We start from the raw sequence: 15,329 nt of genomic DNA on the forward strand, positions 1-15,329 counted from the left end.
GAGCTTAGAACTAGAAGTGGACAGGTGCAGTGTGAAGTTACATTTTTCTGACTCCAGCACTCAAGCTCTTCATAGATCTTCTCTACTCTTAGATGGTCTTGAGTACTATGAAGCAGGCAGCACATATTTTTCTTTGATTTCTGGTTACTCTCTTTAGAATACTGTGTTCTCCCCCTTCATTTCCAAAGTCTGAACCACATAGAACAGTGAATTTGATCCCCAGTTTAAAAAAAAAAAAACCGGTGAACTTATGGCATGCATGTTATTGTTTTTCTTTTATTTATGTATTTATGTATTTATTTATTTATTTATTTTGATTTTTAGCACTGGGTTTACAGGGTCTCACTACACAGATTGGACTTATAGTGATCCTTCCTATTTTTCAGCCTCCCAAGCACTGGGATTACTGGCGCACACCACCATACCCAGTCTCAGTCCCCTCACCGTCTCAGCGCACCCTGGGGGCAGGGTCAGCATGGCAGGCCAGGGATCGAACCCCGGCCCCTACATCTGCCTAAGCAGGCACTTTAGTCTGCTGAGCTGTCTCGCCGGTTCTGTGTTTTTCTTTTAAGACAAAGGTGTTAATGTAGAGCTGTTTCTTTCTAAACTAAAACCTCACCATTCCGGTTTAATCCCAGTGTGGGCACTTGGTTTGGGGTTGCATTTCTGCGCTCGGTCTTCTCCATCACTGACATAGAATAGGTGTGGAAGTTACAGACCAACAGGCTGGACCTGCTCATTACTCAGCTTTTACAGCCTGGAGGTGCTATGCTTGCGGAATCTGAGTAAATTCTTACCTTGCCTAACACATAGTAGGGTCTCAAAAATGATCATCGAATGAAGGAATCACTTTCATAAACTTACTTAAATAACTTAGTAGTTAAGGAGAGTTTTAAATATGGCTTTTCTTGTAAACGTTGTGTTTCATAAATGCTTACCAGGGAGATTTTTGTTGTCCTTTTAGAAATGTTTTTTGAAAGAGTAGTATAAATCTTGCAGAGAAAGGAAAATGGGCTTTTAAAATTCCCCTTGGTCAGTTCGCTGACAAGCAGAGTAATACCGTTTTTCCTTCATGTAAGGAATCCTTCTGAGAGAAGTTCAGGACAGATTGTGAGGTGCGTTTACTAAGCATAAGTTAAAATTTGCTTTTTGCTATCTACTAGAATAAAGGATAACTCATGAGCCCTTTTTCTTTTTTAAAAAATGTATTTGGTACAAGGTCTCACTGTGCAGTTCGGACTCGTAGTGATCCTCTTGTCTCAGCTTCTCCAACGCTGAGATTGCAGGTGTACGCTACCACCCCAGACTCGGTGGCCAGCTCAGCTTGCCCTTGGGGACAGGGCCTGTAGGGCATGTGGTGCCCAGGATCGACCCTGATCCTTGCGCTTTCTTAAGCAGGTGCTTAGTCCACTGAGCTGTCTCGCAGCCCTCAGTTTTAGCTGTTCTTGTTGATGTTCTAAGCTTTTTCTATGTATGTGATCCTGTCTGCAAAGAAGCAGCTTTAGTTAAGAAGGAAAGAGGACAAGGATGGGAGGGAGAGAAGGAAGACTTCTTCCATTTATATATGGAAGGAGGCCCATGTCCATGTGTATTTTATTTCTGTGTCTGTGTAGTTTAGGATATAAAAGCTTAGGAGAGAAGCGCCTGCCTGGCAGGTTCAAGGTGCTAAATTTGATCCCCAGTTAAAAAAAAAGCTTAGGAGAATGACAGAATGAGTGATTGCTCTTATTCCAACTGCCCAAGAAGAAAGACATGGAGTAAATATCTTCCTTAAGAGTTTGAGAAAGAAAAGAAAATCCATCTTTCCTTCTTTATAGTTTCGTTACAGTTTGCTCCAGCCCAACAGTGACAGCCTTCCCTCTTATTTCACATTCTTAGTTTAGCTCTTTACTTTCAGAACTCACATTCTGCAAGATATCACCTGGGAACGAACCTAGTCAGGGAACATATGAAAGCTAAAAGGAATGATTTATTTACCACAATAATATCATTACTTGTGTTAAATGTCACTTAAATGTAAGCCTTGATATTTCTAAGCCGTATAGTCTTTTATTTATTTAGTCTGTAGTTCAGAGTGAAAAGCCTTACAGGAGAAATTTCCCAGCACTTTGACCTTTATTATGTAAGACTGCATTTGATTTAATCCTATTTGGGGTTTAATTTTTAGAACTTAAAGAGTAACCCTGATCAACCAGCTGTCATCTTACTTTTGAGACAAGTTCAGTGTAAGTCACTCCTAGAGTCACAAAAGCCACTCCCAGATGCTGTACTTGAGGAGCTGCAAAAAACAGTCATGTCCAACTCCACCTCTGTTCCGGCCTGGCAGGTAAGCTGTCTCCTTTTCCGAGTCCTGAGTTCCAGCTCCATGGTATCAGTTGGGGTCAGGGACATGCTCCATGCTCCTTTAACTCTTGATTTTAAACTCACCCTATGTCTATCAGTTTCAAGAATGTCGGGGATACTGTGGTTAGAGGCACCAAAGAAGTTTATTACTAATTTAGGACCCATTACTAAATGCTTCAAAACTTAATTATTGGTTATACAATTTTCCTCAATTTGAAACAGTGGAAAAATACTGTCTTTTACATGGGGAAAGAGAGTTAAAGAAATGTTGCTGGAATTTTTTTTTTTTTTTTTTTTTTTTTTTTTTTTTTTTTTTTTTTTTTTTTTTTTGTGGAACCAGGGATTGAACTCAGGCCCTTGCGCTTGCCAGGGAAGCGCTTATTCCACTGAGCCATCTCCCCAGCCCCTGCGGGAATTTTGTAATAAGGATATTATTGTGGTTTTTAAACTCTGCCTTTGGAAAGGATGTGTGTAGTTCTTGTCCTGCTCTTTTAACGTAATCCATAGCCAAGATTTTAGTGGGTGTTCAGTGCTTTTAGAGATAGGCATTTTCAGCACTGATGGTTATATCAGCAGGTTATTGGCTTTTTAACTGGCGCTGTCTACTAGAGTGAAATACACCGATCTTTGTGTCTACCATTCTTTTTGACAATGAAATACAAAGAAGCCTGTAATCACTTATTTCAGCCTGTTGTCTTTCTTTCTGTGTCCAGAGAAAGTATTGGAGACCTTTGGTACAGATTTTGTAGAAGCTTATTTTACTATAATTTGTTTTTTTTTTTCTGTGCTGTCATTGTATCAACTATTAACCTCTGACTTAAGTATGTATCTAATGGCATTGGACAGGTAAGTTACACAAGCTGAGCATCCGTTTTTACTCTAATCCTTGAAGAAATGGTTTCTTGCTTTCCCTCTTTTAGACTGAGTTTGACAAATGAGATCTAGATGCTTTATGTCTAAGGCCAGTTAGATACAGATTTCCCATTCTTTATCATGGGACTAATTACCTTATCATACTAAAAGGGAAGAAGCTGAAGGACAGATCAGATAATAAGGAAAAAGTTCAAGAGATTGTGTGTTTTATTTTATATTAAAGTTTTAAGAAAAAAGAACACCTTGAATTTTTACACGTGTATGTACGTGTTTACGTTCCACTCATGTCGAGGCTTTCAGCGTCCCGGCGCTTCCCCCAGCTGCCTTCCTCCCTGAGGCCTCACCCCACTCCCACAGCAAGGAACTGCTGCTCTGATTTGGCCACTTCTGTCTAGTTTTGCCTGTTTTCAGGCTTTATGTAAATGGAATGTTCATTTTTGTCTGGCTACTTTTATTTAGCGTGTCTGTGAGATTCCTCTTGTTTGAAATGGCCTTTGTTTGTTGGAATGTCTGTTTTTGTGTGGGTATAACTTTTCAATTTCAGGATATATTGTATCCATCTATCTATATATGCTTTTCCTATTCTGTACATGTATGTTTATCCCTTTTACTGCACCATATATGTCTGTATAGCCCACCAAATGCTGCTTGACTGTCCGTGGCCTCTCTTGACGGCACAAGGATATATGCACATTTTCCTTAGGAGAACTTGCTGAGCAGCTTCCCAAGTTGTTTGCCCCAGTTCGTACTCGCACTTGCACTGTGTGAGCGTTCTGCTGTTTTCTCTCATTTCGGTAGATTTGTAGATGTGGTGTCTTTCGGTTGTTTTAACTTGCATTTACCTGATGGCCAATGCTATTGAGTGACTCCACCTGGCTTAGCAGATATCTTCCTTTTCTTTGGTGCCTTTACATACTTTTAGTAGGCTTTTTATCTCAGGGAATAAATTAATTATTTATAACAGATTATTGGAATCCATTTAAGTACTTTACTGTTAGGTTTTGATAACATTTCTTAACTTTAGTAAGGTACTTGATTATTTTTATTGATTTATTTAGGTGTTCTATTTAAAAACTTCTTGCTTATTCTAAGTTCATAAAGGTTTTCTTTTAATGTTTTATTCTAGAACTTGTATTGTTTTATTTTTGCCATTTAGACCCATGGTTTCTCCTAGAATTATTTTGTGAATGTTGAACAGGTCAAAATTAATTTTTAATGTGAATATCTAACTGATCTACCTGTTCTTTGAAAAGATCACTCATAAATGAGTTAACTACATATGTGTCAAGTAACTATGTATGTGTCGGTCTCTTAGCTCTTTCTATTGTTTTTTGTTCTTTCTACTTTTGCTTATAACTTCATAGTGTTTAAAATGTCGAACTTTTTGCTTCTCCTCTTAGTGATTTTAGAACTTACGCGTTTCTATATGAACTGTTGATTTCTACATGCATATACAAAAGCCCTCTCTTTATTGAAACTGTGTGGCATTTGTACTTTAATTTGGGGAGAATTAAAGAAAAAATGCTCTCCTGAATTGTTAAGGTTTATTTATTTATTTTTTTGGTGGTACCAGGGATTGAACTCAGGACCTTGCGCTTGCCGGACAAGCACTTAATCCACTGAGCTCTCTCCCTGGCCCTAAACTGTTAAGTATTATATATAATTCTGTTTTAATTTTCTGAAGAAGTCTGTTTGTATAAAAGATATCTTGTTTTTTAACTGTTTACAAGGATTCACTATTGAAGCCATTTAGGCCAGGAATTTTATTCAGGGCAAGTTTTACATTACAGATGAAATTTCATGTGTATATGCAATTAAGATTTCATGTTTCTTTTTAAGTATTGGTGAGCTGCAGAGACTTTTTCCATTATATCTCAATTTTAGACTTAACTGGTATAAAATTTTTCATAATACTGTATCTTCTTCAATGTTCGCAAGATTAATAATAAATTTCTCTTTTTATATTGGTGGTTTGTGTCTGTCTGTCTCTCTCTGTCTCTGTCTCTGTCTCTCTGTCTGTCTCTGTCTCTGTCTGTCTCTGTCTGTCTCTGTCTGTCTCTGTCTGTCTCTGTCTGTCTCTGTCTGTCTCTCTCTCGTTTTTTGGTACTGGGGATCAAACTCAGGACCTTGTGCTTGCCAGGCAGGTGCTTATGCCTCTGAGCTATCTCTCCAGTCCTGTATGTATGTATGTATGTATGTATGTATTTATTTATTTATTTATTGTCTTTCTGAGGTAGGGTCTCCCAGGCTGGTCTTGAACTCTCAGCGATCCTCTTGCTTCAGCCTCCCTCGTGCTGGGATTGCAGGGGCGTGCCACTATGCCCAGCCTCTTGGTTCTCATTTTCTTTGGCTAGCTTTAGCAATTTTATGACTCTTCAAAAAGCCAACTTTCTGTTTTGTTGACTTTTATTATTCCTTTTTTACATACTAATGATGTTTCCTCTTTTCTGTTTCATTTGCTTTACTTTTGGGGGTTTGTTTTTCCCCAGCTTCTCAACATAAAATTTTGTGTTCTAATATACGAATCCCACAAAATTTTATGTAGTGCTTTCATTTGTCAGTCTTCAGAATATTTTCTAATTTCCATTGGCATTTTTTTCACTCATTTTTAAATAAAGTATGTTACAAAATTATTAATGTGGAGTATTCTTAGATATTGTGCTATTGATTTCAAGTTTAATTCTAGTTAATCAGAACATACTTTGTATACATTTGGTCTTTGAGATTTGTTTTATGATCTAACATATGGTCAGCTGTGGTAATTGTTGCATGTGTAGTTGCAAAGAATAGCTCCTTAGCAGTTATTGAATGTAGTCTTCGAAATATGCCATTTGATGCAAGCTGGTTGTTTAAATCTTCTTACATTTACTTATTTACTGTTTGTTTATTATCGCTGTTGAGATAGAGGGTTTTTTTTTTTGTTTGTTTGTTTGTTTTCCCTGAGATAGAGTGTTAAAATATTCCTCCCAATTGTGATTTGGGTTTGTCTACCTTCATTTCCATCAACTTTTGTTTGATGAATTCTTTTATTATGTATATACATATATAGTATTTATGCTGAATGGAATTACTATAAAGTATCCCACTTTACCACTTAATGATTGTCTTAAATTCTTGTGTTAGCTATAGATGTAATATCTGCACAAACTTTTTTTGATTAGTATTTATGTAATACACCGGATTTCAGATGATGTTTTGATTTTATCCTTTACTGCCATAGGAGACTTGTAACGTCAGACTAGATACGCAATTGGGTTGTTCCCAATAGAACGGGCAATGTAATTACACCCCTTTTTTGGGTGTAATTTTTATGTTTTAGGGCGTAGACCTTACTGATAATTACAGAAAAATTTGACTTCATCAGAAAGTACTGCATGTGCTGCGAGTGGGGAAGCAGGCTGCACACGGAATTGAAATCCCTTGCCCCCATCCCTTCCTGTTCCTCAGTGGCTGGCGCAAGTGTATCAGTCTCAAGGAATGCTGAGCGCTGCGGAGATGTGTTACAGAAAGAGCCTCCAGGTGGCGTCCCAGCAGGGCAGCTGGAGCGGGAAGCTCTCGAGTCTGTTGAAGCTAGCGCTGCTTGCACTACAAGTCTGCATGGTGAGATTGTGTTGTAGTTACCTTCAGGAAGGCCTGATTCCCTTGTCTCCTTTTAAAATGAAAACCTTTTGTGCAGTTTTACTTCATGGAATTCCTGGCGTCTCATCGTTTTCCATTGTGACCTCTTGGTAGACTTGAAGGATGAGGACTACAGCAGAAAAACCATCGTTACTTGGGGAATATGCTAAGATTATAATTTGAGGCTGGGGAGATAGCTCAGTAGAATAAACACCTGCCTGGCAAGCGCAAGGTCCTGAGTTCAATCTCCAGTACTGCAAATAAATAAATATAAAAATAAAAATATTTTTAAAAGATTGTAATTTTAGTAGTTGAGTTGTAGTAGAATATACATTTTTTGTTTCTTGGTGGTACAAATTAGTATTAAACTCTGTTGCTCATCTTTGACAAAGATGCTAGTATTTAACAGTTTAAATGTTTCTTAATTCAATAGGAATTAATTCTTTTTTTCTTTTTAAAATATACTTTTAACTATAGAATAGATTCAGATTCACAGAAAGTACAGGAGTCTCATATACAGTATTCCCAGTTCCTGCTATTATCACCAGGTTTTTCCTTATTAAGTTATTTACATCTCCTTCCTATATCATGTTTTCTATATTTTAGGCTAGACAGGCCACACTTAAGGAGTGGAAAGTTATGGTCTACCTCTTTGAGACTAGATAACGTAAATAATTAGGGTACTTTTGTACAAAAGATTTCTTTCCTCGCTATTTCAATAGGATATTCTTTAGGAGAGATTTTTCGTAACTCTCAGCACATGAGGCACTGTCCTGCATTTGTCTAGGTTAGTGGACCTACAGAAGAACAGGCCTGGTGCCATGAATCTGCATCTTCTATGGCTACACTGGGCTCTGCACTTGGTTAATGCTCTGTGGTCACCATCCTGAAATTCTTAAGTTTTGAGCAGAGTGCTATATGTTTCTGTTTGCACTGTGTCCCATGGATCCCACTGGACCTACAGAAGAGCAACTGCCAGGAGGGGAGGAGCCTCTGATATAGCCAGCACGAGACACAGTTCTAAGTGGCTGTCAGACCTGGAGAAGCCGCCAGCGTCTTACTGTGGTACCACTCAGGAGGGGCCGAGGCTGTGATTAGAAGGACATGGGAGTGTTGGGCTGGGTGAACGAGGCCTCCTGCGCTGCGTGTAGACAGCTCAGCCTGGGAGCTGAGGGAACGGGGAGCAGGCAGCACATACTGGCTGTGCATGGAGATGGAAATACTGAAAAAGAAAGGCATTTTAATTGAGGCTGTTCATAAATGAATCTAAGAAAAATGATCATAGAAGAGGCACAGGGCCTGCTATAGTTTATATCCAGGGACAGAGTAAAAGTCTTCTTCCAATAAATTTTAAAGTGATAGGAGCAGGCAGACTAAAAGTCCATTCTGATCACATCATTCAGTATGCTTGCTGCAAATAGGAACTTTTGTCTTATACACTCATCTTTGGGCTAACTTTAGCTTCATATTTCTTGAAATGTAGGGAGTGAGTTATTGAAAGCATCAATGAAAGTATTGTGATGTAGGTTTGAAAAGTTGTTAGGAACAGTTTTCTAAGTCCTTGCCTTCCCTTGTATCTTTGTTACGCATGCTCCAAGTCTCACGGCTCCTGTATTTATGGAAGGCGCCCCGCAGCCTTGTCCTCTGTTAGGATTCATTGCGCTTCTGTTCTTTGATTACACACATACAGCTGCCCGCGCTGCTCTCAGGGAATAGTGCTCTAACATTTGTTTCTTAAAATGTAGTGTTTGAAATGGACTATGTATTGACTCAGTGGATTGACTATTCAAAGTGAAGTGGACTCTATATTCAGTCCTTATATTGACTTTACTTCAGATGTATATAATGGATACTTGTAATTAAGAAATCTTGCTTACATTTTAAGGCTTTTAATGAAAACATTTTGCTGCATTTTTTCTTCTTCTTGGTTCAGGTAGCATTTAGTTTCAGTTACTGTTTTTTAGGAAATACTTAGATAAATCATTTATTTTTATTCATCTATTTTTTTTTTTGTGGTATTGGGAATTGCGAAAGCCAGGCAAGTGTTATACCACTGAGCTACAACCCCAGTGATATGTTATTTTTGAGGCAATGCATATTATAAATATATTATTTTATATAATTATATAATTAAATTAATTTGTAGTATAAGTAATTCATATAAGCATTTACCCCATAAGGTGATTTTTTACAATTTTCAGTGTTGACAACTTTAATATCTCTGGTCTGTCATGTACTTTCTATCGTGGTTTTATTGAAATGTTTCAACAGTACTAAAGAGTTAATTAACTTAAATTGAATTTTGTACGTTTGGTAGACCGAAAGCTTACTGACTGATTTTATCCTCCGATTATGGTATAATAATGCATTTTTAAACAAATGTTTTAGTATTTTTAGAATGATATTTCCATTAGGAAGCCTTTTATCTCAGTCTATCCTGCTTTGTAGCTCCATAAGGACCAGGATCAGATCTTAAATCATTTTTAGTAATTCTCTTCCTTAGAGTCTCAATAAATAAAAATGGAATTGTATACTTTTGAGTCAAATGTGTCAAAAACTTGAGCTAATCTTTACCCTGTGTTCATAAAGGCTAACGTTTCCAGTGATCATTGGCCATCCTTGGTGCAAGAGGCTACAACCGAGGCCTCGAAACTTTGCTTTTGTCCGCTGGCTGTTCTTTTGCAAGCTTTATTACAGTTCAACCGCAAAATGGGGGCAAGGTATGGAGAATCTTTGTTGTTGTTTTTTTTTCTTGGAAATGAATTCTGCTTCACATTAGTCTTTCCAAAAACAGTCAAGGAAAGATGTATAATTGGTTTAACCAGCTAATAAATTTTCAAGTCACTCTTTTATTGCTGTCTCCTCTAGAATGTTTGGTTAAAGTTTGGTAGTAAGGGGAAAAAATGTTTTATTTGTTTAAAGAAGTTTGATGCAGATATCAGAGGTTTTATGTCACAGTGTTTCAAGTGAGAAAGTCCTTGTTCTCATCTGTTTTAGGATGCACCAAGTGTAACGTGCATTCCAGAATCAAAATCAAGAATGCCCAACTTTGAGATAACATTAACAGAAATTCTCAGGCAGTAGGTAGAGAAAAATGTAAAATATTGAAAGATTTCATATGTAGAAACCTAAAACTGGCTCAAATTAAAATATAAAAAGTCTAGCAATATTTTTGTTGGAGGGTGGAGATGTAGACCAAACTAACGTGAGGCAAATTACCTAGAGGCCAGATGGATGAATAAATAGGCAAAAGTATTTTAAAATTCTTAAAACAAGATTAGATGCTAATAGACAGCACTCAGTACAAAGCAGTGACTAGTGAAAGTCATTTGGAACAAACATTACTGGGACAGAGTAGATATTGTAGAGAGAGGGACTAATATAAAGATCTGTGTGAAAGACATGGCACCAGGTAGGGATGAAAAATTAAGACCCACGTAACTAATCAGCAATTTCAGCATTTTATTGTTATTTATTTTGTCCTTTTGAGACCGCATCTCACTGTGCAGTTCAGGTTGGCCTTGCGTTCACTTTGTAGCCCAGACTGGTCTTGAGCTCACAATAATCCTCCTGCCTCAGCCTCCTGAGTGCTGGCATTACAGGCGTGCACCACCACACCCAGTTTGTTTATTTTTGGCAGTGTGTGTGTGTGTGTGTGTGTGTGTGTATATGTGCGTGGCTGATTTCACCGAGTAATGTCTTAGCTTATAAACTTGCAGTGAACTCCTTCATTGATGGATGTCGTGAAAAGCTTAGCACATATTTCCTCTCCTCTATAAACCTGTTAACAACCCCCATATTTTTTTTTGTGGAACTGGGGATTGAATTTAGGTCCTTGCACTTGCCAGGGAAGCACTTATTCCACTGAGCCATCTCCCCAGCTCCCATAATTTTTATCATGTCCCAAACTTAACCCAAAAAAGAGCAGCCTAGGAAAAAGCTGACTATGTAATTCCTGTGCAAAAACTTCCTTTAGGCAAGTTCTTTAGTTCCTACTTGGGAGATTCGATTTAGCAGCTCTTACGTTACTACTGTATATGTTGTTTCTACCAATACAGAAGTGTCAGTCAGAAATGTTAGTAAAGAAAGAAAGAAAGAAATAGAACGTAACTACTAATTAGCCTACCATGTGTGTTTATATAGTGTGCTTATCCTTGAAAACATCTTTGTAAACCTCTCACGCAGATGCTAAGTATTTCTTGTCCTACGCTCTGTCACCGTTGTATTATCCGTTGACTGCATTTATGCTTGCCTTCAGTGGGCTAGCAGTAGAACACTCATCTTTTCCACATTCTTTTCGGCATGAGCTTTGATTTCCTTATCTTCGGTGGGAATAGACACGGCAGCCTATCTGATGAGGTTGCGAATACTGCATATGATCATGTGTGTAAAACACTTAGCATAGTAGAGAGTGCATGGTAAATGTTTAATAAATGTTAACCATTATTACTATTATTATTATTATTAATGTATTTGGTTGTTACAGGGTCTCACTACGCAGCTAAGACTTGTAGTGATCCTCCTGTTTTCAGCCTCCCCAGCACTGAGACTACAGGCATGCGCCCCACGCCCAGACTCTGAGGCCGGCTCAGCCCGCCCTGGGGGGGGGGGTGGCGCTGGTGCGGCATGTGGTGCTCGGGATCAAGTCCCTGTGCTTGCTTAAGCAGGCGCTTTAGTCCTCTGAGCTGTCTTGCAAGCCCTATAACCCTTATTATTACCTGAATAAGAAATCACAAAGTAATCAGATACCACATCTGCAGATGAAGGAGAAAGAAAATAATGCATACAATAGTAACATCATATACGAAGTGTCTCATGTCAGTTTACATGCTTTCACTAAAGAGGTCCCTTTTCTTCCAGAGAGACACGACGACTCTTGGAGAGGGTGGTGTACCAGCCTGGCTACCCCAAATCAATCGCATCTACTGCACGTTGGTATCTGCTGAGACATCTCCATGCCAAAAATGACTCTGAGCTTATTGAGGTAAGGCATTGATTTTTATTTAAGATATCTGACCTTGGACCTAAAGGTGTAGTATTATTTTTCAAAATTGCTCCACTTTATAATTGAAAAAGTGAGCCATGTAATTTGTTGATCAACAAATACTACAATGTCTACTATTATATCTTTTGAAAATAGAAAAGTCATGGTGCCTATGACATGAAAAGTCGAGTGATGCTGACCTAAAACTCTTACGTGGTCCAGACATATGCCCACCTACGGTCAGCCTGAGGCAGTGCCAGGAGTCATGGTTCGCTTTTTTTGTAATCAGAAAGGTGTGAATTAACTACACTGTCTTTATTTATCTTTGTTGTCTTTAGAAGTGGGTAGATAAAATATTTCAGCCAAAGGCAGGTCACAATAGAAAAGCCAAAGGAGAGATGAGTGAGCTGGCCGTGGTCTTGTAGTGACACGACAGCAGCGGCACTGTGTTGTTTGCTTGTGTTTCTCCTTTCCTGTTGGGGAGTGGGAGGCACCCTTTGCAGTTCGTGTAATCCAGGGCTTCCCAGCCTCGGCACCATTGAAAGCTTGGACTGGACAATCCTTTGTCGGTAGTAGGTGCTGTCCATATGGTATTGAGCACTTAGCAGCGTCCCTCGTAACTCTGGCCTCCACCCCACTACTGCCTACCTTGCCAGCCAAAAATGTCTTCTACACATTGTCAAGTGACCCCTGAGGTCTGCTTTCCAGAAGTAGGGAGTGAAACTGTGGATGACACAGTTTTTTTAGTGTGCTGTGTAGGTTTAAAAAAGGACCAAAGTAACAAGTGCTGGTTACAATATTTTATGGCCATTGATGCAGCAACAAACAGGTAGATAGGCCACGGGGGGGGGCAGCAGGAAAACTCATGATAGCTGTGGTTTTCTTTTAAGATAAACAGTGTTCATGTATGAGTTGTGTTTTTCTAAAGTAAAATTTCAGCACCCAAGTTGAATTGCAGTACTGGCACTTTGTTTTGAGTTGTGTTTTGCGAACTTGTGTAGGCTGACCATCTCTGGGGCAGAGGAGGCAGGATCTGATGAGGGGTTCATGTTGTCTTTGAAAGCAGTTTGCTGCTTCCTGTTTTTTTTTTTTTTTTTCTTCTTTTTTCCCTATCTTTTTGAAACAGTGCCTCACTCTGCAGTTGAGGCTGGCTTTGAGCTCACTTTGTAGCCCAGGCTGGTCTCAAACTTGCAGCAATCCTCCTGCCTCAGCCTCCTGAGTGCTGGGATTACAGGTGTGCACCACCACACTCAGCTATTCTTGTTTTTCCTATAAAGCAAATGTGACAATTTTTGCTCTCTATGGGATAACTGTATCTAAATATATAAACATATTTGTATTTGAATTTTTTTTTTGGAAAATGTTAAGATATAGATAGATATAGATAAAGATATAGATAGATATAGATAAAGATATAGTTAAGATTCCTTAACTTTAGCCAACAATTTCAGAAACACAGTGAAAACTAATAAAAAATTTATTTTCCTTTTGGTACAATAGACCATATTAAAGAAACTGTACAGAAAACAGTTCTTGTAGAAAGCCATTCTAATCAACATATTGAAGGTGGAACACGTACGTGTTGGGAAATAGTTTACTGTGGGTCTGCTGTATTCCTGAATGTCCTGAGAGTAGGGGTCCTGGTTATTCTGTGCTCTAAATTGTCTTTTGAGAAATACACAGTGAGCAGCCATGGGAGACAGAGATGCTGTCTCTCTGGACAGCAGCGCACGTGCATTACTTTACTCCATTCAGCCACCCATCCTAAGAGATTTTAGTCTCTGTGGCTCAGGGTTCCCATTGTATAGCACGGCTGCATGTCGGAAGGACGCTACGTATCATCCACACAGCCTTGTCCAGCTTACGAGCCATGGGTAGATACCAACATGTTGATGTCCTTTCCGTTTGCTTCTCTGATGCGGGAGTCCTGTCTTCTGGCAGCACTGTGCAGCTGTCATGGGCTTCCCTGTTAGCTTGCAGGCGCAGCAGAATCTCAGGCACTTCACAGTGCTGGCACTGAATGACCGAAGGACATGTCAGTCAGTGAACGCTTACCTGAAGTGTAGCCTTTGTAGTTTGTAGAATTTCTGCAAACTGAGGAAGGTTCTTGATAAACCCTAAAACCTGGAGTCTAGATCCTAAACTGTGGTCTTGAAGGAGAGATGTGTCGTTTGCACAGCTCTGTATATGAAGCGGGCGTTTTGGTAAGAGTTTAGACATCACACACTAAATAGAGTGTCATGTCTAAGTGTTTTGGTAAGGCCACTCAAAAAAACCTTAAGTCTGTGTCTGCCTGCCTGCCTGTCTCTCTGTCTGTCTTTTTTTCTTTGTGTTTTTTTTTTTTTTGTTTTGTTTTGTTTTTTTTTGTTTTTTTTTTGAGACAGTGTCAGGATGGCCTTGAGCTCACTATGTAGCAACTCATGGCAATCCTCCTGCCTCAGCCTCCCGAGTGCTGGGATTACAGGCATGCACCACCATGCCTGGCAAAAACCTTTCATTTTATACAGGGATGCCAGTAATAATAGGCAGAATGTTATCACAATGCTAGCAAATTGTGTTGCTCTTATGTTAGCTTTGACTAAAAAATTTATTTCAGCCAAGTGACAAAGATTGCATGCAGTCCCTTTTTCTTAGGTAGTTTAGTGTTGTCTTTTCAAGATTGCTACGTCTCAGAGTCTAAATGCGTATCGATCTTATTAGTAAACGCAGACGCTAACATTCGTGTATGATTTCCCACAGGTGCTGGTAAAAAATGCTGAAACTCACGGAGACACAAGAGCGCTGGAACTGAACCAAAAGCTATCCTCGCAATAGCTGTATTAAAGAAGTAAAGGAGTAGTTAGCAGAATGAAGCAACGAATCAAGACTTTTCCCCAAAGCAACATATTTTAAAACTATAATCATTCATATTTTTTTCTTTTTTTAATCTAAGGGAGCTGAAGTTCTTAACATAGGGATGTAACTTTTCATTGACTCTTAATCAGATTTTAACCTGAAAAACATCTTCAGTTTGCAAGTCCAAAATGAAAAGAAAACCGTGACTCTCTTAGTTGCTGTTTTTCTAAGCCATTATTCTCTGCATCTTGCGTAATACATAATAGGGTATCATTTTTTGGTAATGCCTTATAGTAAAGCCTTTATAGTCATTTTATAAATACTATGTTAAAGCAGAATTTTCATTTGTTAAAAAATAAATTCGAGGATTTACTTTCTCCTGTGAATCCTGTAGCTCCCCAGGCCAAGTCATCATGAAATGCAAATCATCCTGTAACCTATTTTGCTAGTGTTTCATTTCCTGCTTCTACTGAGGAAGCCGCTGTCATTGTGGGCCCTGGGCTGCTGCTGGATGTGTTTTTGTAATTCAGAACACTCAGGTGTTGCCTGCAGTTAAAAGCTGTCATGGGAACTTGGTGGAAAGTAATGCTGACAATATTTAATCGATCATGCAGTTCCTTCAATTATGAAAATACTTGAACTTTCTGAAATTAAAAAAAGTGTTTTGTTTCTTTTG

The 15,329-nt window shown here is 38.8% G+C and overlaps 1 protein-coding gene across 1 annotated transcript in view; it reads left to right on the forward strand.

Annotated features, from left to right (window-relative positions):
* Ttc37 (tetratricopeptide repeat domain 37) overlaps window positions 1-15,329 on the forward strand; it is a 79,843-nt gene extending 64,514 nt beyond the window's left edge. Inside the window, exons 39-43 of the mRNA XM_023707671.1 lie at window positions 2,168-2,326; window positions 6,664-6,816; window positions 9,424-9,554; window positions 11,695-11,818; window positions 14,558-15,329. Of these exons, the coding sequence (XP_023563439.1) occupies window positions 2,168-2,326; window positions 6,664-6,816; window positions 9,424-9,554; window positions 11,695-11,818; window positions 14,558-14,632 (642 nt within the window). The 3' untranslated portion in view covers window positions 14,633-15,329. The remainder of the gene's footprint in view (window positions 1-2,167; window positions 2,327-6,663; window positions 6,817-9,423; window positions 9,555-11,694; window positions 11,819-14,557) is intronic.

Source organism: Octodon degus, unplaced genomic scaffold, assembly GCF_000260255.1.
Source record: "Octodon degus isolate 3935 unplaced genomic scaffold, OctDeg1.0 scaffold00009, whole genome shotgun sequence".
NCBI lineage: Eukaryota > Metazoa > Chordata > Mammalia > Rodentia > Octodontidae > Octodon > Octodon degus.